The sequence below is a fragment of the Scyliorhinus torazame genome, chromosome 2 (genome assembly GCF_047496885.1).
Source record: "Scyliorhinus torazame isolate Kashiwa2021f chromosome 2, sScyTor2.1, whole genome shotgun sequence".
Taxonomy (NCBI): Eukaryota; Metazoa; Chordata; class Chondrichthyes; order Carcharhiniformes; family Scyliorhinidae; genus Scyliorhinus; species Scyliorhinus torazame.
Window position 1 is genome coordinate 158,078,460 of NC_092708.1, and position 25,704 is coordinate 158,104,163.

At 46.8% G+C, this 25,704-nt stretch overlaps 1 protein-coding gene across 1 annotated transcript in view; it reads right to left on the reverse strand.

Annotated features, from left to right (window-relative positions):
- dnah7 (dynein, axonemal, heavy chain 7) overlaps positions 1-25,704 on the reverse strand; it is a 570,689-nt gene that overhangs the window by 240,939 nt on the left and 304,046 nt on the right. The window contains exons 33-35 of the mRNA XM_072478629.1: positions 15,460-15,591; positions 9,248-9,469; positions 1,260-1,457 (exon numbers count right to left, since the gene is read on the reverse strand). Of these exons, the coding sequence (XP_072334730.1) occupies positions 1,260-1,457; positions 9,248-9,469; positions 15,460-15,591 (552 nt within the window). The remainder of the gene's footprint in view (positions 1-1,259; positions 1,458-9,247; positions 9,470-15,459; positions 15,592-25,704) is intronic.

Genomic DNA, 25,704 nt, shown 5'->3' on the forward strand with positions numbered 1-25,704 from the left:
TGGATCCCGACGAGACCGTTCGATCGCGCCCACCGTTTCCAACAGGAAAAAAAGTGACAGTTCAATAGCTGCTTTTTTCTTCCAGCTATGACAAGTATCTGAGATATGGCACAAAATATGTACTTCCAGTTATTCCACAAGTCTGTGGCAGAGGCCACTTCCTGTATTTAAATTACTCCAATTCCAGAAATTCAACAGATTCATTGAGGGGGAATGGGTGGGGACATTTGTGGGGCAAGTGGAAATCCAGCCAGGCCGGAGATACAACCCTTTTAGAAATACAAACTTTTATATAACTTTGGAATTACAGCACTAAAGCTTCAAGACTTTTCAAATTTAAGTTTGCCATCAGCAAAGTTCATGTGTAATCCACTATCATGCTCATACTAAATTCTTGTGGCATCATTTCCTTGCAGCTATTTTAGGTTTAAGGAGGCTAATACTTAATGTCACTACTGGGGCAGATAGGAATGTAGTGCAAGTACATTAAGCATTCATGATTGAGCTTACATAAGAATATTAGGATATAAAAATAATAGCTGGAGCTGCCCATTTGTTCCTTCAAGCCTGCTCTGCCAATCAAGAAGATCAAACTCGATCTTCCATCTTAAAATCACCTTTCCCACACTATTTCTGTATCTCTTAATTCCTTTAGGAGCCAAAAATCAATTTACCTTGATAATCAAGAATTAAATGTAATCAAGAACAGGGCATCCACAGCTCTCTGAGAATTACAAACATTGACAACACTTATCGCCATTTGGTAGTTTAGAAATCGAGAACTGCTAAGAAGAAACATGTTATCAAAGCTTTTAGTCTTGCACTCAACAGGGCAGCTCGCAAGAAATTAGCAACAGTAAAGGGGGAACAACAATTTATACTGCATGAGAAGAGTGCTGATTGGTTGGCAAGTGAACTCTGATTGACTTTGCCGTGGAGAATGCAGCATGGAACAATTAATTGCCGAGCTTTGTTCAAATTCGATCCAGGCAGGTCGACTATGATTGGTCAAGGCAATGCCCTGGGGAATGAACCAGGGAGTCACTTTCCCCAAGCTTTTGTTTAGTTGAAATTACGCAATATGTGGACATGTTCCTTCTTTCTGAAAAACGACAGAGCCCTATGTGTGAATACATATGACATCTCGCATGCATAAGTGATCTACATGGTGAGACATAAACTTGGTGTTTTATTAAGTGATGTAATTGATTAACTATATTTCATGAAGCTACCTGTTCCACTAACAACAGAATACGTACAATAATGTAGACACTCTTCCCTGTTCCGGTTGGACCCACAAATATACAAGGTTTTTGATTTGTTGTCATAAGTTTCATCAGTTTCATATAACGAATAGTATCTTTAGTTGGTACAATAATTTCATTGAACTCCACATCTTTTGGAATGGGGGGTACAGAGTTCAATGTTTCCGTCCAGAGTTCCCAACTCCCTGATCCCTAGGAATGAAAAATGAAAAAAGCTGAAGGTAAATTAGGTGCAGTAAGCTTGCATTGATCAAGAAAAGAGTACTGATATGGAGGCAAATATAAAGCAACATTTTCTCTCACATTTCCAGGTAACGTGGTTTTATAGTTGTTAAAATTGGGCCCAAAATCCAGGAATCCTGCTTTGCTGGTGAAGGTTTGACAGAGTAATTCTCTCACCTGCTCTTGGGTACAAAATTGCTGGGACAGGCACATTTAGCAACTCACGTCTGGTGACCCATCCATATAAGAATGCAGCAGAGGTGCTAGTCACAACAGAGATCAGGAAAATTGGAGCTCAATTTTGCTAAGGTGCTAAAATCCAGGAAGGACAGAAGGGAAAGATTGTCCAAGTTATACAAATGTGCCTAAGAAAGCACTTTGTTATTTTCAGAAAGTTTAATTAATTAATATAGGATCGATCTTTTAATAAATAGAACCTTCACAAAACCTTCCGCCTTCAAGTTCCAAAATAAAATAGTTTTAATAATGGCTGGTCATTTATGTTACAACGCCCTGGGCTAGTGTGCAGTAAATTCCAGCCCCAGAGGCCTAAATAGGACATCATACTGGGGTGCACCTGTTTAAAAGTAAATGCTACAGTGTTGTAGGCGCCAGTGTAACAAAACATAAAGGAATTACGCAAGGAAAGCAAGGTTTAAACATGGGGATCGTTACATTATGTCTAAACAGTCTAAACAGTCCATGCTGGTGTTTATGTTCCACAATAGTCCTAATTCCAAAAACATAACCTGTTCCCAGATCCCTTGAATCCCTTTTTTTCAACTACATATTTTTCTTAAATATTGATATGATCTCTGCTTCAATCATCAATTTCTATTTATTGCCTGTTAATAAAAGGAAAACCACAAACAAATCAGCCACTGTCCCCTCTATTCAAGGCCCTCACAGATGATTCAGGGTTTTTGAGTAGTGCACCATTATTAACTATACTTCCCAGCATATTGATCATGCATTGAAAGTGATGTTTGCCCCAGTCATTTTCTAAATTTAATTGCTTACCTCTGCAAGGGGCTCTATCTATCAAGAATGCATATTGGTTGCGGAGGCCGATTTCGCTCATTTGGCTGGACAGTTGGTTTGTGATGCAGAGCGAGGCCAACTGCACGGGTGCAATTCCCGTACTGGGTGAGGTTATTCATGAAGGCTCGCCTTCTCAACCTTGCCCCTCGCCTGAGGTGTGGTGATCCTCAGATTAAATCACCACCAGTCAGCTCTCCCCCTCAAAGCCTATGGTCATCTGGGACTATGGCAACTTTACTTTACAGTCAGCACTGGAGTGCTGACTGGGTTGCATTAGAGTGTTAAAGTGAGAGTTTGGTGACTGAGGGTTATTAAGGGTTTATTTTTATCCCAAATCTAGTCATTCTTTTATTTTGGTAAATTAACTTAAAAGTTGCTGTTTGGGTTAGACCTTTTATCTGGTCTCACTACTCTAATTTAACAAATGAAAAATATTTATGTTTGTGTGTTTTGTCTTTTTTATTTTTTGTTTTTTTGTGTTTTTTTGTGAATTTATGACCTGTACGTTTATCTACACGTACAGGAGTTAGGCCAGCATCCGCCACTGACACTGGTGTGATGCTGGGTGTGACAACCAAGCAAAAGAACATAAAGTAACTGATGGATAAAACAAAAGAGGGGAGTACCCCAAAACAATGAGTGGAGCACAGCCCAAAAAGAACGAGAAAGGAAACAAAAACTTATCAAAAACACGTCAAATTAAAGTGTGAAAATCAGGGTCGATAAGGCAATCCAACCCCTGTGGTGCCCACCGAGCATGGAAGGCCTCGAGTGTGCCCGTGGACACCGCATGCTCCCGCTCCAGGGACACCTGGCCGCGAATGAGGCCGCGGAAGATGGGCAGTCAGGTTGGACGACCTCCTCGGTCGCCCGCTGCCTGGACCTATAAATGGCAAGTTTGGCCAGGCCCAGGAGCAGGTTCACGAGGAGGTCCTCTGCCCTCCCTGCCCCCCTCTGCACCGGATGTCCGTAGATCAGGAGCGTGTGGCTGAAGTGCAAAGAGAACCTCAACAACAACGCTGTCAAGAAATCAAAAAGGGAGTGAAGCCTAGGACAGAGGACATACACAGGCTCCACGGTTTCCACCAGGCTGCAAAAGTGGCAGGCCTCTGGCAAAGCTGTGAAGTGGTTCAAACGATGGTTGCACGGCACCGCCATGCGCAGCACCCCCCACCCCAGGTCCCCTAGTTTTATGGGGAGAACACCTGTGTAGAAGGACCTCCAGTGGGGACCTCCGCCGCCGGACGGCAACAAGGCGTGTTTGGGCAGCGGGCGAGGACAAGGAGGTGGAAGGTGTGCAACAGCAGGCCGTACAGGAAACCCCCCCGCACAGTGCGAAATGGGTGTTTGGGTTAGAAGAAGGTGAGTTTTCAATCAGCTTTAAACAGAGTTTCTACTTGGAGCTACGTGCAGGTACAGCTTGTTAATTAGTTAATTGGATTAAGCCGGTTTTCAGAGGCTAGAGTCACATAGTATGAGGGTGAGCCAGCTTACAGTGCTGACTTTGTTTGCACTGGAGTGCTGACTGGGTTGCATTAGAGTGTTAAAGTGAGAGTTTGGTGACTGAGGGAGTTAGGTGAGGGGGGAGCAAGGTGCTCCTTTCATTTCATTTCCTACATTTCCTCAAAGAGTGTGAAGGGAGCTGGGAGTTTACAGAGAGTGCAGCTGACTGGGAGTAGAGTCGGAGGGCGGAGATCCAGTTGGTTCACAGGGCAGCTACATTCTGTAAAGTAAGAGTTGTTTGTTTTGGGGTTTAATTTTTAATTTTTAAAAATTTTGGTGTTTGTTTTGTTTTTTGGGGGCAGCAAGCTATCTTTGTATCATTTAGCAGAATCACCAATTTTAGAGGGTTCACTTGGGAGAATGGCAGCAGCAGAAATATATATATTTTTTAAGGGCCTAACGGGTGTTTAATCTTTTCTTTTTTTTCCCCTTTAAATCTCTTTGGGAATTCAGATCAGAGGGGATGGAGGCTAGGGCATTGCATGCTCCTCCTGTAGGATGTGGGTGGTGAGGCATACCACTGGTGTCCCCACTGACTACACCTGCGGGAAGCGCAACCAACTCCAGCTCCTCAGAGACCGCGTTAGAGAACTGGAGCTGGATGAACTTCGGATCATCCGGGAGGCAGAGGGGGTGATGGAGAAGAGTTACATGGAGGTAGCCACACCCAAGGTGCAGGACAAGAGTAGCTGGGTTACAGTCAGGGGAAGGAAAAGGAACGGGCAGACAGTACAGGGATCCCCCGTGGCCGTTCCCCTTCAAGACAAGTATACCATTTTGGATGCTGTTGGGGGGTTGATCTACCGGGGGAAGGCCCTAGCGGCCGGGTCTCTGGCACTGAGCCTGGTTCTGTGACTCAGAAAGAAAGGGGGCAGAATAGAAAAGCAGTCGTGGTAAGACACTCAATGATTAGGGGATCGGATAGGAGAGTCTGTGGTCGCGAACGAGACTCCCGGAAGGTATGTTGCCTCCCGGGTGCCAGGGCCAGGGATATCTCGGACCAAGTCTACAGGATTCTTCAGGGGGAGGGGGAGCGACCAGAAGTCGTGGTGCATATAGGCACCAACGACATAGCTAACAAAAGGGATGAATATCTAAAAAGTGATTTTAGGGACTTAGGTTGGAAGCTAAAGAGCAGGACAAGCAGAGTAGTGATCACAGGATTGCTACCGGTGCCACGTGCAAGTGAGGCAAGGAACAGAGAGCGATTGCAACTGAACACATGGCTACAGGGCTGGTGCAGGAGGGAAGGCTTCAGATGTGTGGATCATTGGGATATCTTCTGGGGAAGGTGGGACCTGTACATGAAGGACCGATTGCACCGAAACTGGAGGGGCACCAATATCCTGGGTGGGAGGTTTGCTAGAGCTCTTTGGGAGGGTTTAAACTAGTTTGGCAAGGGGATGGGAACCAGAGCTATGGTTCAGAGGTTAGGGTAGCTGTTGAACAGGCAGAAATAGTATGCAGCAAGTCTGTGAGGCAAGATAGACAGTTGATAGGGAAAAGTTGCACTCAGTGGAATGGGTTAAAGTGTGTTTTAATCCAAGCAGTGTCAGGAATAAGGGAGATGAACTTAGAGCATGGATCAGTACTTGGAACTATGATGTTGTGGCCATTACAAAGACATGGATTTCACAGAGGCAGGAATGGTTGTTAGATGATCCGGGGTTTAGATGTTTTCAGCAGAACAGGGAGGGAGGTAAAAGAGGAGGGGGAGTGGCACTGTTAATTAGGGAGTGCATCACAGTTGCAGAAAAGGAGGTAGTTGAGGTGGGTTTGTCTACCAGTATGGGTGGAAGTCAGAAACAAGAAAGGAGCAGTCACTTTGTTGGGAGTTTTCTACAGTTCTCCAATAGCAGCAGAGAGATAGAGGAACAGATTGGGCGGCAAGTCTTGGAAAAGTGCAGAGGTAACAGAGTTGTTGTCATTGGTAACTTCAACTTCCCTAATATTGACTGGAACCTCCTTAGTGCAAATGGTTTGGATGGAGCAGACTTTGTCAGGTGTGTACAGGAAGGATTCTCGACTCAATATGCAGATAGGCCGACTAGGGGGAAGGCCATATTGGACTTGGTGATCGTCAATGAACCAGGTCAGGTGTCAGATGTCTCGGTGGGGGAGCATTCGGTAACAGTGACCACAACTCCTTGACCTTTACCGTAGTCATGGAGAAGGATAGGAACAGGCAGCATAGGAAGGTATTTAATTGGGGGAGAGGAAATTATACTGCTATTAGACAGGAGCTGAGGAGCATAAAGTAGGAACAATTGTTCTTGGGGAAAGGCACAACAGTAAAGTGGGGGTTGTTTAAGGAACACTTGCTGCGAGTGCTGGATAGTTTTGTCCCACTGAGACGAGGAAGGAATGGTAAGGTGAAGGAGCCTTGGATGACAAAAGAAGTGGAGCTTCTAGTCAAGAGGAAGAAGGAAGGTACGTAAGGTTGAGGAAGCAAGGATCTGGCACGGCTCTAGAGGGTTACAAGGTAGCCAGGAAGGAACTTAAAAATTGGCTGAGGAGTGCTAGAAGGGGGCATGAAAAAGCCCTGGCGGGAAGGATTAGGGAAAACCCCAAGGCGTTCTACACGTATATGAGAAATAAGAGGATAATCAGGGTGAGAGCCGATCAGGGATAGTGGAGGGAGCTTGTGACTGGAGTCTGAGGAGATGGGGGAGGCCCTAAATGAATATTTTGCTTCAGTATTCACTCGAGAGAGGGACCTTGTTGCTCATGAGAACAGTGTGGACCAGGTTAATAGACTCAAACAGGTTGATATTAAGAAGGAGGATGTGTTGAAAAGTTTGAAAAGCATCAGGATAGATATGTCCCCTGGGCCTGACGGGATATACCCAAGGTTACTACGGGAAGCAAGGGAGGAGATTGCTGCGCTGTTGGCAATGATCTTTGCATCCTCACTCTCCAGTGGAGTAGTATGATTGGAGGGAGTTGTTCCCCTGTTCAAGAAAGGGAATAGGGAAATCCCTGGGAATTACAGACCCATTAGTCTTACGTCTGTGGTGAGCAAAATATTGGAAAGGATTCTGAGATATAGGATTTATGATTATTTAGAAAAACATAGTTTGATTAAAGATAGTCAGCATGGCTTTGTGAGGGGCAAGTCATGCCTTTCAAGCCTCACTGAATTCTTTGAGGATGTGACAAGACACATCGATGAAGGTCCGGCAGTGGATGTGGTGTATATGGATTTCAGTAAGGCGTTTGATAAGGTTCCCCATGGTAGGCTCATTCAGAAAGTTAGGGGCGTGGGATACAGGGAAATTTGGCTGTCTGGATACAGAATTGGCTGGACAAAAGATCCAGCGAGTGGTAGTGGATGGAAAATATTCCGCTTGGAGGTCAGTGACATGTGGTGTCCCGCAGGGATTTGTTCTGGGACCTCTGCTCTTTGTGGTTTTTATAAATGACTTGGATGAGGAAGTGGAAGGGCGGGTTAGTAAATTTGCCGATGACACGAAGGTTGGGGGTGTTGGAAATAGTGTTGGGGGCTGTTGCAGGTTACAACAGGACATTGACAGGATGCAGAGCTGGGCTGAGAAGTGGCAGATGGCGTTCAACCTAAATAAATGTGAAGTGATTCATTTTGGAAGGTCAAATTTGAATGCTGAATACAGGGTTAAAGGTAGAATTCTTGGAAGTGTGGAGGAACAGAGGGAACTTGGGGTCCACGTACATAGATTCCTAAAAGTTGCCACCCAGGTTGATAGGGTTGTTAACAAGACGTATGGTGTGTTGGCTTTCATTAACAGGGGAATTGAGTTTAAGAGCCGTGAGGTTTTGCTGTAGCTTTATAAAACCCTAGTTAGACCACACTTGGAATAGTGTGTCCAGTTCTGGTCGCCTCCTTATAGGAAGGATGTGGATGCTTCGGAGAGGGTACAGAGGAGATTTACCAGGATGCTGCCTGGACTGGAGGGCATGTCTTATGAAAAAAGGTTGAGGGAGGTAGGGCTTTTCTCACGAGCGAAGAAGGAAGAGAGGTGACTTCATAGAGGAGTACAAGGTGATGAGAGACATGGATAGAGTGGATAGCCAGAGACTTTTCCCCAGGGCGGAAATGGCTGTCACGAGGGACATAATTTTAAGGTGATTGGAGGAAGGTATAGGAGAGATGTCAGAGGTCGGTTCTTTACACAGAGAGTGGTGAGTGCGTGGAATGCACTGCCAGCGGAAGTGGTGGAGTCAGAGTCATTAGGGACTTTTAACCGACTCTTGGACAGGCACATGGACAGAAGTAAATTGAAGGGGTGTAGGTTACGTTGATCTTAGATTAGGATAAATGGTCGGCACAACATCATGGGCCGAAGGGCCTGTACTGTGCTGTACTGTTCTATGTACTTACTTTTATTGGTTCATTGTGAGCAACTATTATGTCTACCACAAGCCGATCTTTACTGATCATTATGCATCTTAGGATTGTCTCGTTCCACATGTTGTAACACTGGACTTATTGGAAACCTCAGAAATAGGGCCTGAGCCATTTGCTTATTGTGCATGCTTGGTGCCAAAATATCGAAGCTATCCTGCAGGATACCCCGATCATATCATAGGAGTTATAGAGTCATAGAACATCCAGTGCAGAAGGAGGCCATTCGGCCCATCGAGTCTGCACCGACCCACTTAAGCCCTCACTTCCACCCTATCCCCATAACGCAACAACCCTTCTGTATACTGCTTGCTGTATATTGCTCAAACTCATGAATGAGCCGAAGGCTGGTACTTTCAGTCTGGAAAAGTGCCTAGTATACCTCAGATTACAATGGAAGGATAAGGTTTGAGCAGCAGGTGAAGCTAACTGTTTCACACTGTTAATGTGCAGTAGCAACACAAGTGGCATTCTTCACCAACAGGATGCTGTGGTCAAGCCAAAAAGACGCTTTGCCTACCAAACAAATGAGTAATGTGGTATATGAATTTCAGTGCCAGTGTGATGGTGGGTATGTAGGCCATACATCCCAACAGCTGGTAGATTTTATCAAACATCACATCTCTCTGACAAAATAGTTAAAAGATGTGTATACAGATACCCACAGGCTGGTTGGGCTGTCCACTTGCTTGACGATAGAGCTATTGTGGCACAGTAAATAAACGGACAAGAAAGACTGGGAAAAAATGAGAAGGTCACATATCTCCTACATAGGCATAGAATTGATTTTAGTCAAAGTGCTTAATCTATTTTCAATTAGCAATTTAATACATACGTCTTTAATGAACAAATAATCGTAAATAAGACCCTCATCTGGAATTGGAACAGTGGGGAGTTTCGCTGGAGGATCAACTTGGAGAAATAAATTGAACAGTGTTCTTGTCTCCTCAGTAAGAGGTCCATCGGTTATCTCTCGCGCAAGCTTATCAAACTTCAGTCGATCTTCTTCAATGCTAGTAGCGCCAATAGACCAGATTAAGGAAAATAAATAAATTCCCTGTGCAGAAAAAACCATTTGTGAGCAAAAACAATCACCTAAAAATCCATTTAATAAAGAACACTTAAAAGACTTGATTTTGCATCACACTCAAACAGAGACATACTATTATCTTGCAATTAAAGATGGAAATGTTTGGTCAGATTTGGCTGGAATGGAGCATCTTTCAGCATGCCCCATTAGTTAGTGCATAACTTGTTTTTAAAAAATGCAGTGTAACAGTGTGATAAATAAACAGAGGAACGAATCAGAGGAGGTTGTATATGAGGTGGTCAAATCAGGTAGAGGACAAGAAACAATGAGAGGCAAAGAAACATTAGAGTAGAAAATGAAAAAAAGTTTAAATAGCTTAAACTCATGAATTCACAACTTTAAAGAATGAAATGAAATGAAAATCGCTTATTGTCACAAGTAGGCTTCAAATGAAGTTACTGTGAAAAGCCCTAATGAGTCCCCACATTTGTCATTTCTGGGTAAGATAGGTTAAATGGCAGTCATTAATAATCATTAACTAATTAATAGGGTACTTAAGACCATAAGACATAGGAGCAGAATTAGGCCACTTGAGTGTGCTCCGCCATTCAATTATGGCTGATATTTTTCTCATCCCCGTTCTCCTGCCTTCTCCCCATAATCCCTGATCCCCTTATTAATCAAGAACCTATCTATCTCTGTCTTAAAGACACTCAGTGATTTGGCCTCCACAGCCTTCTGCGGCAAAGTGTTCCACAGATTGTGTCCTCTGCTTCTAGTTTTTCCTACAAGTGGAAAAATCCTCTCTACGTCAACTCTACCCAGGCCTTGCAGTATTCTGTAAGTTTCAGTAAGATCCCCTCTCATTCTTCTGAACTCCAACAAGTACAGGCCCAGAGTCCTCAACCGTTCCTCAAACGACAAGCTCTTCATTCCAGGGATCATTCTTGTGAACCTCCTCTGGGCCTTTTCCAAGGCCAGCACATATTCCTTAGATATGGGGCCCAAAGCAGCTCACAATACTCCAAATGGGATCTGACCAGAGCCTTAGCCCTCTCGACATGAATGCAAAATTTGCATTTGTCTTCCTAACTGCTGACTGAACCTGCACATTAACCTTAAGAGAATCGTGAACAAGGACTCCCAAGTCCCTTTGTGCTCCTGATTTCCTAAGCACCTCACCATTTCAAAAATAGTCTATGCCTCCATTTCTCCTTCCAAAGTGCATAACTTCACACTTTTCCACATTGTATTCCATCTGCCACTTCTTTGCCCACTCTCCTAGCCTGTCCAAGTCCTTCTGCAGCCCGCCTGCTTCCTCAATACTACCTGTGCCTCTACAGATATTTGTATCATCTGCAAACTTGGCAACAGTGCCTTCAGTTCCTTCTTCCAGATTATTAATGTATATTGTGAAAAGTTGTGGCCCCAGCACAGACCCCTGAGGTACACCACTAGTCACCGGCTGCCATCCTGTAAAAGACCCTTATATCCCCACTCTCTGCCTTCTGCCAGTCAGCCAATCTTCTATCCATGCCAGGATCTTACCCTGAACACCATGAGCTCTTAACTTATTTAACAGTCTCCCATGCTGCACCTTGTCAAAGGCCTACTGGAAATCTAAATAAATCACATCCACTGGTTCTCCTTTGTCTAACTTCCTTGTTACTTCCTCAAAGAACTCTAACAGACATGACCTCCCCTTGGCAAAGCCGTGCTGAATCAGTCCTATTTTACCATGCAGTTCCAAGTACTCCGCGATTTCATCTTTAATGATGGACTCTAAAATCTTACCAATGACCGAAGTCAGGCTAACCGGCCTATAATTTCCCAGTCTTCTGCCTCCCTCCCTTCTTAAACAGGGGTGTTACATTAGCCACTTTCTAGTCCTCTGGAACCCTTCCTGCCACCAGTGATTCCTGGAAGATCACCACCATTGCCTCCACAATCTCCTCAACTATTTCTTTTAGAACCCTGGGGTATAGTACATCCGGTCCAGGTGATTTATCCACCTTCAGACCTTTTAGTTTCCCCAGAACCTTCTCCTTAGTGATGGCCACTGCACTCACCTCTGGCCCCTGATTCTCCTGGAGCTCTGGAATCCCACTGGTGTCTTCCACCATGAAGAGTGATGCAAAGTAACTATTCAGTTCATCTGCCATTTCTTTGTTTCTTATTATTACTTCTCCAGCCACATTGTACTGTGGTCTAATGTCTATTTTTCCCTCTCTCTTTCCTTTTATATATTGAAATAAAACACTTCCTATCTTCCTTTATATTACTAGCTAGTTTGTACTCATATTTCATCTTCTCCCCCTTATTGCTTTTCTGCTGTCTTCTGCTCGCTTTTAAAGACATCCCAATCCTCTAGCTTCCCACTAATTCTCGCCACTTTGTATGCTTTTTCTTTTGCTTTTATGCTGTCCTTGACTTTCCTCATCAGCCATGGATGTCTTGTCCTCCCCTTAGCATGTTTCCTCCTCCTTGGGAGAATTTCTGTTGTGCGTCCTGAATAACCCCCCAAAACTCCTGCCATTGCTGTTCCACTGTCTTCCCTGCCAGGCTCCTTTTCCAATCAACTCTGGCCAGCTCCTCCCTCATGTCTTTGGAGTTACGCTTATTTAATTGTAATACCGTTATATCTGATTCCAGCTTCTTCCTCTCAAACTGCAGGGTAAATTCTATCATATTGTGGTCACTGCTCCCTAAGGGTTCCTTCACCTTAAGTACCCTAATCAACTCTGCCTCATTACACATCACCAAATCTAGAATTGCCTGTTCCCTAGCAGGCTCTGTCGCAAGCTGATCCAAATAAACATCTCTTAGACATTCCACAAATTCCTTTTCTTGGGATCCACTACCAACTTGATTTTCCCAGTCCACCTGCATAATAAAGTCCCCCATGATTATTGTGATGTTGTCTTTTTCTTTTCTATCTCCTGATTTATTTTCGGCCCGTCATCCTGACGACTGCTAAGGGGCCCGTACATAACTCCCATCAAGGTCTTTTTTACCTTTGTGATTCCTCAACTCTACCCTCAGAGATTCTATGCCATCTGATCCTATATCACTCCTTGCTATCGATTTAACTTCATTCCTTACTAACAATGCAACCCCGCCCCCTTTGCCCATCTGCCTGTCCTTTCAATAGGACACAAATCCTTGCATATTTAGATCCCAGTCCTAATCCCTTTGCACTCACGTCTCAGTGATGCCCACAACATTGTACCGGTCACTTTCAATGTGCGCAACAAGCTCATTTACCTTGTTCCATGTACTGCGCGCATTTAACACACCCTCAGTCCTGCATTGACCACCTCCCTTCTTACACTTGTCGCCTTTTTTGTTCTGCCTGAGGGTAATGTTGTTCTCTTCTTTTGGTTCTCTCTTTCCCCTTCAGTTATTACACCTTCTAAGCTACTTACTCTGTAATGTCTTAACTCCCTGTGGCAAGTTTAATGGACAATTAATATGCAAATGCAGCAACTTCATGAAAATTACAGATGCCATTTTACCAAAGCTAATGGTCAAAAATCACAAATCAGTCAGCAACTTGCGATGGTCCACAACTTACGTAGTATCTGTTGCTCGCCACAAGTTGGTGGTTGATTTAATAATAATAGATTTGTAGGTTAATAATGATGTGAATTGGTCAGGAATTATTATTTTTTCAGCAAAGTCTGTCCCATTGGGTATGGTGTTCCTCATTCTTTGAGTTAAGTTCAATCACATGCCTAGCTCTCCCTATTACCCAGAAAGGAAAACAAACAGTAGACAGGGGCTTGGAGTCTCTGCCCCGCGACACTGGCAATGCAGATCGCGAAAGGGCGTCCAGCTGAAATCGACGTTCGTGGCTATGCTCTGGCCCCCTGCTGGCGGCGGAATCGGAGTTCATGCCCACACGCCAGCGGGAGATTGCTAATGACACATTTGCATCCACCTAGCCCCTAATGCTATCCTATGTGCTGTACCTCTGCCAACTTAACTGATGTCTATCTTTCTAAACTTATATGTGCTAATGCTCCGTCTATGTGAGTCCCCAGGCAGTACACCAGATGTGAAGCTGGCCTGCTGCGTACCCCGCCCTGTGACCTCGGTCCCCATTGGTGGCCATCCCCTGGAGCGCCCGGGCCTGGATATGCCCGGCCAACTATCAGGTGCCATGGGTGACGAAGTGCCACCCTGTTCTGCCCGCTGCCCATTGGATGTGCCAGTGACAGTTGGGGGGAATCAGAGGAACTGTAGTGTTCCAAAACCTCCCCTCCGAAAGTCACCGGCATGGGCCCCATCACCTCCTCCTCCCCTAGATCACCAATGGCCCCCGGGCTACTCTTGGGAAGAGGGTACAGCTGGAGCGAGCTCCGGGGGTGCCGCTGTCAACAGGCGCTGCCAGTCCTGGAGGCCCGCTCTCGTCTTGTTCAGGGTTTTTTTGCTCGTGAACATGGAGCATAGAGACAGTGCTATGTCCTTCTGGGACTGTGCCACCTCCCATCGGAGAATGGCTCAGATCAGCCAACACCCAGCCAATGCTCTCGCCGCCGCAGCAAAGACCCGTTGCAACAGGGCCATGCTCTGGAGTGCTGCCGCAATGTCAATGTAGCCCTGGTACATGGCTGCCTGTGACAGGGCTGCCCTGTTCTACGCCTCAGCTGCCACCCACAAAGTGTACCCCAGGCCTTGGACATCTTGACCCTTGGCCTTGATCCTCGCACCCAACGCTTCCACCGTAGATGCCACCCATTCCTTGTTGGCCCGGGTGCTACCGTGCCCCCTTTGCAAGTTCCTCTTACCCAACTGGCTTGTTATTTCCTCAAAAAACTTTAATAAATTAGTTAAACACAATTACCCTTTCACAATGCTCTGCTGACTCTGCCTAATCACATTATGATTTTCAAAGTATCCTGCTATAAACTCCTCAATAATGGATTGTAACAATTTACTTATGACAAACTGGTTTGTAGTTTCCTGCTTTCAGTCTCCCTCCTTTCTTGAATTAAGGTGTTACATTAAGTATTTTTGAATCCACTAGGACCTTCCCAGAATCTAAAGAATTTTAAGAGATTATAATCAATGTCTACCATCTCTGCAGCCACCTATTTTAAAACACTCATGTACAGGTCATCTGCTCATGGGGACATGTTTTCCCAGCACCTTTTCCCTAGTCTTGGTGATTATTTTAATTCCTCGCTCCCGTTCACCTTTTGATTTTCAATTAATCTTTGAATAATCGTTCAGGTAGATGAGCAGCACTAGGATAGTTGAAGTAGTCTAAATTTAACCTGGTGTGAGAAAAAACAATTTTAATTTGTTATATATTCCTATGTACATAAGTACATGGCCTGGGTACATTATTCCACTATGTATGGAGCAAAGCATTCAAGACAATGCGATTTATAAAGCAGAAATGATCAGAATTCTTCAATTATTATGAATATTATTAACTCATGTGGGCCTACTACAGCATTGATCAGAAAATCCAATGGGCATAGAGAGGCACTGTAAGAAAGGTGCCCTTTAGAAGAGCGAGAAGGAATAGGTCAGATATCAGATTCTGGCTGGTGCCCTGTCCCTTAGCTCTGGGCATCTTTTTAATTAGTTAGGAATGAGGTCTGATGATCAATGAAAGAGTGGGAGCACAGCAGGGAGCCTCAAAGAAAATCCCAAATTAGGGAAGGGAGCCAAGCCAAGAAATAAGCTCAGAAGCTGAGGGGGATTAATGAGCGAGTAGGTAGAATTTAAAGACACTAAAGCCGGTGGTAGTAGGCGAGCGTTTAAGGAGGGAAACAGAAAGCAGGAAATTAGAAGCCAGTTAGCCTAACACCTGTCATAAGGACATTACAGAATAAGAATTTATACTAGAAATTTCCATTATAATGTTTATACTGGAATGTTTTACTGTTGCGGCACACGTTTACATAAAATATCTTCAAATATATTTTTAAAAAATCATAAATATCTTTCATACTGCTGCAGAAGATGAAAATTTCACAAGTTAACTGCATGAAAATAATACCTACCTCAAGCCAAGAACAAATATCTCGTTCATTCATTTGCTTGATTTTGGCAGCATCCGTAAACTCTTCCATTAGACAGTCCATAATGTTCATGAGTGACCGAACCAAGCTTGTGTCGCTTGTCGGAGCTAGCTCCTGCAGATTGAAAGTAAAATTTGAGAATGTTATTATTCATAGTCAGCGTTCATCAGGAGCAGTAGACAGGCTTTGTTAAAAAGTAGGTGAAGAAGTGCTGAATGCCTATAAAAATGGCATAAATATCCAGAGGTTATGACTATGTAGTGGGAGAACCAGCATAGATATTTAGCTGGAACTATTTTACATTATTGATGTCAAATTACTGTTTCTAACATTTGTCCTTTATCTCAGATTTGTAATTATGTAGCTCGAAACTAATTCAATAGTGCAACATATGGGAGATGGCATAATTATGGAAATCAGTTGGGTGCACCAATTTTAGGTGCTGCCCACCTTGTTTGAAACATCCACAGGCATGTCATGAATCTTGATCACCACACCCAAAAAGCAAGACTATCCAATTCTTTGTCTTCCTGTACCTCACATAACTGAATGTGATGCATTGGTGGTTTGTACTCATATTTCATCTTCTCCCCCTTATTGCTTTTCCGCTGTCCTCTGCTCTCTTTTAAAGACATTACAATGATACTCCGCCCCCCCCCCCCCCCCCCCAGTTACATTAAACACACATACACACACACACACACTAACCACCAATGCTTTGGAAATGACTACAAAGAAGAGAAGAATTTCAGGATGAATGGATTGATTCATCCACTTTCATCCCAAATTTGGCTGACCTTGATTTGTGTCCCGTTTATATTGGAAAATTCACCAACAAGAAGGAATCAAACCTTGAGAAGCAATTTACTAAAAAAAAAAATCACAACGCCTTCGCCAAAAATGATCCTGATGGAGAAGCCCAAGTGAAAGTGATGGAGGGGCTGAAGAACAAAGTAGAAACATCTAGGAGTGTTCTCCCTAAGTGCGTGACATCATCATGGCAGCTAAATAGATGGTGGAATGAAGATAACTATTCACGGATGAATACCTAAAAATGCTTTTTCAAACCAAAATGAAATGGTTCAAAAATTAAAGACATGACTTTTTCTTTGAAGGCTGAGGGACAAAACAATGAAAATAGCAGCAGATATCACCAGCCAGCAAATTAGGGATATAAATTCAGCTCCAGTGTGTGCAAGCATTTTCAAGTCAGAATTTCATTAGAAAGCAAGTTGAGAGCAAGTTTACAGTACTGCTTGAAAGCGATAATGACCGTGCTTCAGAAATCAAACGATGCTCAGAAGAAATCAGCAGCGGAAATCTCATTAAAGAATGACAGACTTAACTTCAAGTTGAGAATGGACGTTGGAAACTTCAAATCCTGACAGATACAGATTTCAGAGTTTTCACATATGCACAGACTGGGATAAAGAAAACAACATGAAAACCTGGGTCATGTGACTGGGGGCGGAGTATCATTGTAGACAAGTTTCTCAGGTCGGGGACAGGAAGAGGAGACAGGGACAGGTCCCAAAAAGAAGATTCCCAGTTAAGATAAAAAGAGAGGAGCATAGAATGAGGCTCCAGGTAGGAATGGGCTACAGTTAGAAGGCCCTAAGTGAAAAGGGCTCAGGAGAATCCCTGGCTGTTGAAGATGGCTCAGGGGAAGCATTGGCAATTAAAGGGGGCTCAGAAAAAGACCAGAAGATCCAAGAATGCAGCGAAAGGTTTGTGACACCATGCGGGCCGGTATGCGAAGGTATCCCTTTGAAGTAGTCATGTTCTGCTTGGTGTGGTCGAAAGGCTTAAGCTGTGCTTGTGAGCTGATGTCTGAATGCAGACTCGGGAATCCAGGGAACAGAATCGTAGGAAATTAGAGTGAAATCTGCTGAATTGGGCCGACGTTGACACCATCCGACTTGGAACAACTTTTGCAAAGAATTCCAAGGTAAGATCTTCAAAGGTGAAGACTGGAATCTGTCGTAAGGGAGACTGAGAGTCGGAGTTTCCTGCTCCGGGACTAAATCCTGTGGTGAAAGTAGGAAGTAATAGTGACTTCTGCTGTTGAATGGGGCAGGTTATTACACACAATCATGCACTCCCCATCTCATTATTTATACATGCGCATGGTTCACGTCACGTCTTGTGGCGGGGCGGGCAGAAAATGGGCTGCACCACTGTCATGTTCAGGTATCATATTTAAAAGGCACCCAGACAGCCCTTGATTAATGGTGCCAGAACCCTTGCAGCAAGGTGTGCAATAAATGGTAGCAACCATCAACCCACAATTTAGCCAGGTCTCTCTGGAAATTCTCCTCAAGACTCTCAAGGGAAGGTGGGACGCAGGAGGCCCTCCCACTGACCACGGCAAATGGGAGGTGGTCACCAAGGTGATCAGTGCCCAAGGGTTCCAAGAAAGGACCACCTGCAGTACAGGAAATGGGTCAATGATCTATTCCATCCCGCAAGGTTAAGTGAACCTTCTATTCACTCCAAACTCACATTGTCACTCATTTTGTGATTCTGTTATGGGACATGGGTTTCACTGTCAAGACCAGAATTTTTGTTGTCCATACCTAAATGCCTTGAGAAGGTTGTTGGGTGCTGCATCGTGAATCACTGTTGTGCTGTTAGGGAGGCAACTGCAGGATTTTTACCCAGCCACAAGTGAGGGGACAGCCATGGAGTGCGGAGTGGAGGGGAGTTTACAGGTGTTGTTGTTCCCATGTGCCTGCTGCCCCTTGCCTATTTAGCTGGTAGAGTTCAAGGGTTTGAAAGGCAATATCAAAAGTGCCTTATTAAGCAGATGGTAGCACAGTGGTTAGCACTGTTGCTTCACAGCGCCAGGGCCCCGGGTTCGATTCCCAACTTGGGTCACTGTCTGTGCGGAGTCTGCACGTTCTCCCTGTGTCTGTGTGAGTTTCCTCCGGGTGCTCCGGCTTCCTCCCACAAGTCCCGAAAGACGTGCTGTTAGGTGAATTGGACATTCTGAATTCTCCCTCAGTGTACCCGAACAGACACCGCAGTGTGGCGACTAGGGGATTTTCACAGTAACTTCATTGCAGTGTTAATGTAAGCCTACTTGTGACACACAAAAAAAGATTATTATTCTAAGTTGCAGCAATGCATCTTGTACATGGTAGACACTGCTGTCACTCTGCATAGGTTGTGGACGAACTGAATGTCCAAGATGGTGGATGGGCTTTTCACTGAATGCTGTCCAGCTTGTTAAATCTTTCTGGAGCTGCACTCATGCAGATAACTGGAGAGTACTGCATCACGCTCCTGGCATGCGCCTTGTATATGGCAGTCAGGCTTTGAGGAGTCAGTTAGTAGCCACAGAATTAGGAGCCTACAACTTGCTCTTTCATCAAATTTGTTCCCAATCTATGAATCTGCATTTAAGCAGGAGAGCACAGTTCACAACAGGAACGAGAAAGAGAAATGGGATGCCAGATCTCCCAGCCCTCACTGTATTCAAGCAGCAGGCTGAATAGTTGGCTGGGGAGGATAGGTGTCGTGTTGGGTGTTCTGATGTACAAACGATCCAACACGGCTGGAGATGGTGTAACTCAATTTTATTAACTACTCAATTGTAACAGCACACTGCTAACTTGGGTACGTGCATTACTCGCTAATCTGTGGACCCTGTCCTATCACTATCTGGGTGAGGCACTCAGCACATGGTGAATGTCCGAGTGGCAGGCTCAGAGCTCGGTGCTCGGAGCTGGCTGCAGCTGGAATGAGCGGGAACGTAGTGTCCCCTGTTTTTATAGTGCGTGTGCTCTCACTGGTGATTGGCTGCGATGTTGTGTGTGTGTTGGTTGGTCCTACTGCATATCCATCAGTGTGTGATTGCACCATGATATGCTGATCTAAATATCATGACATCCCCCCTTTTCGCAAAGAATATGTGCCTACATGATAATAAATAAAGAAGTGTAGTGAGTGCATCTAATCATGTGTGTGCAATATCTACAACAATATGTACGTGTGGCTATACTATATACACAGGAAGGTGCCAGGTGCAGAAACTAACTATGTTACACCAAGAACAAAACCAATGTTATTAACAAACAATAACAAAATCTTAAACAGTATGGCAAAAAGCCTGAAACAGTATGTCAGAACAAGTCAGTGAGTTCAATATGAAAAGGTTCTTAAATTAAGTCTCTCAGGTGGACGACAAATTCGGGTTGACCGCCTCAAGAGTGGGTCAGGATCCACCGGCTGAGGAACGAGCCGGGCCACGGTCGAGTGAGGAGGATGCAGGGTGTCCGGAAGATCAACAAAGTCCATTGCAGGGACAACAGGAGGGCGTGGCACCGGTGCAGGATCACGTAGCGAGCGTGGAACCAGACGAAGAGCACGCCGATTGCGGCGGCGAATAGAGCCATCAAGCAGACGAACTAGGAACGAGCGGGGAGCTATCTGTCAGAGAACCTCAGCGGTTGCCGACCAGCCGCCCTCCGGAAGGTGTATGCGGACATTATCTCCAGGCGCCAGGGCAGGAAGATCAGTCGCCCAAGCATCATGTGTTGCCTTTTGTTGCTCACGCTGTTGCTGTATCCGCTAAAGTACCGGAGCATGGTCGAGATCTGGGACGTGAATGGATGGCACAGTGGTCCTGAGGGTGTGCCCCATAATCAGCTGGGCCGGTGATAGGCCCGTGGACAGTGGGGCTGAGCGGTAGGCCAGCAAGGCGAGGCAGAAGCCAGATCCTGCATCAGCAGCCTTACAGAGGAGCCTTTTAACGATGTGGACGCCCTTTTCTGCTTTGCCATTCGACTGAGGATGCAGAGGACTGGACGTCACGTGTGTGAAGTTGTATGAGGTGGCAAAGGAAGACCATTCCTGACTCGCAAAGCAGGGGCCATTGTCTGACATCATGGTGAGTGGAATGCCGTGGCGAGCAAATGTCTCCTTACAGGCCCGGACGACAGCCGATGACGTGGTGTTGTGCAGGCGTATGACCTCTGGATAGCTGGAAAAATAGTCGATGATGATGATGTAGTCCCTGCCGAGCGCATGGAACATGTTCACGCCCACCTTCGACCAGGGGGACGTGACCAACTCATGGGGCTGAAGGGTCTCACGGGGTTGTGCCGGCTGAAACCGCTGACAGGTGGGGCAATTGAGGAGTGTTAGCAATGTCCTCACTTATTCCCGGCCAGTACACAGCCTCTCGGGCCCTCCGCCGGCACTTCTCAACGCCGAGATGGCCTTCGTGCAGTTGTTCTAAGACAAGCCGGTGCATGCTGTGTAAGATCACGATGCGATCCAGCTTCAGGAGGACACCATCAACAACTGCCAAGTCGTCCCGAACATTGTAAAACTGTGGGCATTGACCCTTGAGCCACCCGTCCGTCATGTGGCGCATCACACGTTGCAGAAGGGGGTCGGCCGCAGTCTCACTTCGAATGTGGGCCAGGCGTGCATCAGTGGCCGGCAGATTGGCAGAAGCGAAGGCTACATGTGCGTCGACTTGGCAAACGAACCCCTCAGGGTTGGACGGCGTGTTGACTGCCCTGGACAGAGTGTCTGCTATGATGAGATCCTTACCCGGGTGTAGACAAGTTGAAAATCGTACCTCCGGAGTTTGAGCAGAATGCGCTGGAGGCGAGGGGTCATATCATTGAGGTCCTTTTGAATGATGCCAACCAGCAGGCGATGGTCAGTCTCCACAGTGAACTGGGGAATGGCATACACATAGTCGTGGAACTTGTCAACGCCAGTCAACAGGCCTAGGCACTCCTTTTCAATCTGCGCATAGCACTGCTCTGTGGGGGTCATGGCCCGTGACGCATAGGCGACTGGGGCCCATGATGAGGCGCCATTCCGTTGCAGGAGGACCGCCCCAATGCCGGACTGGCTGGCGTCAATCGAGATTTTCGTCTCCCTTGCAGGATCGAAAAACGCCAGTACCGGGGCGGTGGTGAGCTTGACCTTGAGCTCCTCCCATTCACGCTGGTGGGTGGGAAGCCACTGGTATTCAGTTGTCTTCCTGACAAGGTGCCGGAGAGCTGTAGTGTGGGAAGCAAAGTTAGGGATGAACTTCCCCAGGAAGTTGACCATTCCGAGAAAGCGTAGCACCACCTTCTTGTCTGTGGGCGTCTGCATGGCCGTGATGGCTGCCACCTTGTCAGCATCCGGCCGCACCCCCAACCGCGAGATGTGGTCCCCCAGGAACTTCAGCTCGGTTTGTCCAAAAGAGCATTTGGCTCGCTTAAGACGCAGGCCCTGGTCCCGTATCCGTTGAAAGACGCGCTGGAGGCGACTGATGTGCTCCTGCGGTGTGGTGGACCAAATAATGATGTTGTCTACATAGACGCGCACCCCTTCGATGCCCTCCATCATCTGTTCCATGATACGATGGAACACTTCAGAGGCCGATATGATGCCAAATGGCATCCTATTGTAGCAGTATCTGCCAAATGGAGTGTTGAAAGTGCACAACTTCCTGCTGGACTGATCCAATTGAATCTGCCAGAAGCCCTTTGAGGCATCAAGCTTGGTGAATATTTTTGCCTGAGCCATCTCGCACGTGATCTCCTCACGTTTGGGTATGGAGTAGTGTTCCCTCATTTTGTTGCGATTTAAGTCTTTCGGGTCTATACAGATCCGGAGCTCGCCGGAAGGCTTCTTGACGCACACCATGGAGCTGACCCATGGAATCGGCTCCATTACCCTGGAAAGCACTCCTTGGTCCTGAAGGTCCTGCAGCTGCTGCTTGAGGCGGTCCTTGAGGGGTGCTGGGACCCTGCGAGGTGCGTGAACTACCGGGGTGGCATCCTGTTTAAGCCGGATTTTGTACGTGTAGTGCAGTGTGCCCATGCCCTCGAAAACATCCTGGTTGTGCGTGAGGATTGAGTTGAGCTGCGCCCTAAAGTCTGTATCTGGGAAATCGGACGTGCCTCCTGGAGAGAGTGTACACGCCGAACGAGGTGGAGGATTTTGCACGCCTGTGCGCCTAGCAGAGAGTCCTTTGAGGAGCCCACGATTTCGATTGGGAGTATGGCTTTCCGTGAGTTGTGTGTCACTTCGAGCTGGCACGACCCCGTGGCGGGGATGACGTTGCCATTATAGTCAACGAGTTGACAGTTGGATGGCAGAATAGGTGGTTTAACCTTCAGGGTCTGGAATGCTGACCATGCGAGGAGATTGGCAGAGGCACCAGTGTCCAGGCGGAATCTGATCTGGGATCGGTTGACCATCAGGGTGGCACACCACTTGTCGTCCGGATCAATGCTGTGCACCGACAGCGGCTGGTGCTTTCGACTCGGGCACAGCTTGTTCTTGTTGATGACAGCAACGCGGAAGGGCTCCCTGTCCTCAGTGTCACTGGTCTGTGTGATGTCGGGATCGGACTCGGTGAACGTGGGTTGAATTGCCCGAACGTTTCTGCGAGGCTGGTTAAACGGGTACGAGTTGGCAGGCTGAGCTGCTCGACAGCAGGCAGCATAGTGGCCCAACCTGCCACAGCATAGGCATTGTCGCGCTTTGGCAGGACATTGCCGCTTTAAATGGGCGGAGCTACAGTTGCCGCACATCGTGACGTCAGTGCTTTCGTTGCGCCACCGCGCATGCGCGGTGCGGTCTTACATAGTGCGCGCCTGCGCATCGCGTTCCTCTGCGTCAGCATCACCTCTTTTGGCGCGTACAAGCGCGGGAGGCCTCGGAAATCGCGCAAAATGGCCGGCCTCCTCCAGGCTGCGGCCCGGGAGGTACTCGATCGTCTGGACCTGCTCCGTCTCGTTGGGCCTGTGCCGTGCCGTTTTGGCCGCCTGGATGTGTGAGTACCGGCTGGTGGCGTTCTCATGCAGGACGCAGGTCTCGATGGCATTCGCCAGGGTGAGTTGCTTGACCCAAAGGAGCTGCTGGTGCACGGTGTCCGACATGAACCCGAAAACTATCCGGTCGCGTATCATGGAGTCAGAGGTGGTCCCATAGCCGCAGGACTGCGCGAGGTTGCGGAGGTGTGTTAAATAAGACTGGAAAGGTTTGTCCTTACCCTGCAGGCGCTGCTGGAACAGGTACCTTTTGAAGCTTTCGTTTACTTCAACGCTGAAGTGTTCGTCGAACTTCAGGAGCACCGTCTTGTATTTGGTTTTGTCCTCGCCGTCCGCAAATGTAAGGTAGTTAAAGATGTGGATGGTGTGTTGCCCCGCCGTGGAGAGAAGAAGGGCAAACTTCTTGGTGTCCGATGCATTCTCCCTGTCTGTGGCCTCGAGGTAGAGCTGGAAGCGCTGCTTGAACAGTTTCCAATTGACCCCGAGATTGCCAGCGATTCGGAGCGGCGGCGGCGGGTTGATGTTCACCATGGTGCAGGATGGCGGATTGCTGATATGTTGCAGGTAGGTCTCACAGGCGCTGGTTTGCGTCCACTTCTGCTATCATGTCGTGTTGGGTGTTCTGATGTACAAACGATCCAACACGGCTGGAGATGGTGCAACTCAATTTTATTAACTACTCAACAGTAACAGCGCACTGCTAACTTGGGTACGTGCATTACCAGCTAATCTGTGGACCCTGTCCTATCACTATCTGGGTGAGGCACTCAGCATATGGTGAATGTCTGAGTGGCAGGCTCTGAGTTCGGTGCTCTGAGCTGGCTGTTGCTGGAATGAGCGGGAACTGTAGTGTCCCCTGTTTTTATAGTGTGTGTGCTCTAACTGGTGATTGGCTGCGATGTTGTGTGTGTGTTGGTTGGTCCTACTGCATGTCCATCAGTGTGTGTGTGATTGCACCATGATATGCTGATCTAAATATCATGACAATAGGTACTGTGCCAGTGCCAAGAGTGGGGTTGACCTCTCCCTTGTACCAGTGAGGAAACATGCATTATTCCAAGAACTTTTTAAAAATCAAGGTAATTGATAGCTGCAATACTTGAGCCAGCCCAGGCAGTCACCCATTCTCTCTTATCTCCATTCTAGATGCCAACAGGAAGAGGGGGAAAGCAACATCCCCTCAGAAGACAACCCAAATCTCCAGGCTACCTCAGAGGAACAGGATGATGACTTCACACCTGTAGACACATCACAACATTCAACTGCACCGTCCATCAATCCAGAAACCTATACCTCAGTGGGTTTAGGCTTGAGGGCACATTCCAGTGGTCACCTCACACACACGTGTCCCCAGCAAGAGGAGGCAATGAGAGCCAAGGTCTATGGCAATCAAGAGGACAGCTAGAGAAGAACACCTGCTAAGTTTTTGTCTGATGTTGAGCCTCTGGAAGCAAGCAGAAAAAATCTGCTGCATATTCAGAGAGAGCCACAGGAACATAAGTCAGAGATGTCAGAGGCCCTCAACAACATGGCACACGAGGTGGAGAAGCCATGATTCCAGCATGTGAGCGCATGGAAGTCTCCATCGGGAGGATGGGAGATGCCATGGAAATCCAGATCCAGCGGTTTCTGCCAGATATGCACTCAGACCTGCACACAATGGCTGTAGCCATGGCTGCATTCCAGCAGTGGCTAGGTGAGAGGGCAATGGGTCTCCTCAATTTCCGTCCAGATGTTCCTTCTCCTCAAGAAGTCAGAGACGCCCTCGAGCACCCAGGAGTGTCAGCCTGATATCCCAGGGACCTCCACACAGGATACTCGAAGGGCATCTGGGTGTTCCCAATCCCATTTGCATGTGACTCAATCAGCTCCAGCTGTTCAGGCTGAGAAGGGTGCACCTGCCCCTGAGCAGGATACCTAAAGCAAGCCGGGACCCTCCAAGCCTGGGACTTCCAGAGGACGCCCACCAAAGTCATCACAGACAAGGGGGCATAGTAGTCAGCAGGTGCATTCCTCTGCTGGTGATGTGAGGGATGCACCAAAAGATAGTGATAAGGTTAGAAAGATTGAGAAATTCTGAATGCACAATGCACACTGGGGATGCAGATGTACAATCTTTATATATAGTTTGGAAACTTGTAAATATGGGCCCATCGAATGGCCACGCTGCGCCCAAAAAGCAGGTGCAATGTGACCAATCGGAGACGGGAGACCCCGCTCCCGGGATCTACCTGGCTGGCAACCCGGGTGTCCTGTCCCTTTATGAATGCCTGTGCATGGAGCCATCAACTCTTTGAAAAGGTGATGAGAGCCATATGCAAGAGGCTTCTGTCTCACACTGTTCCGCTTCGCTCTACTGCCCGCGAGGCTATTAGAGAGACTTTTGCCTTGTCATAATGGAAAGATTAGCCACCTCAGCCCTTGTCAGGCATGATCA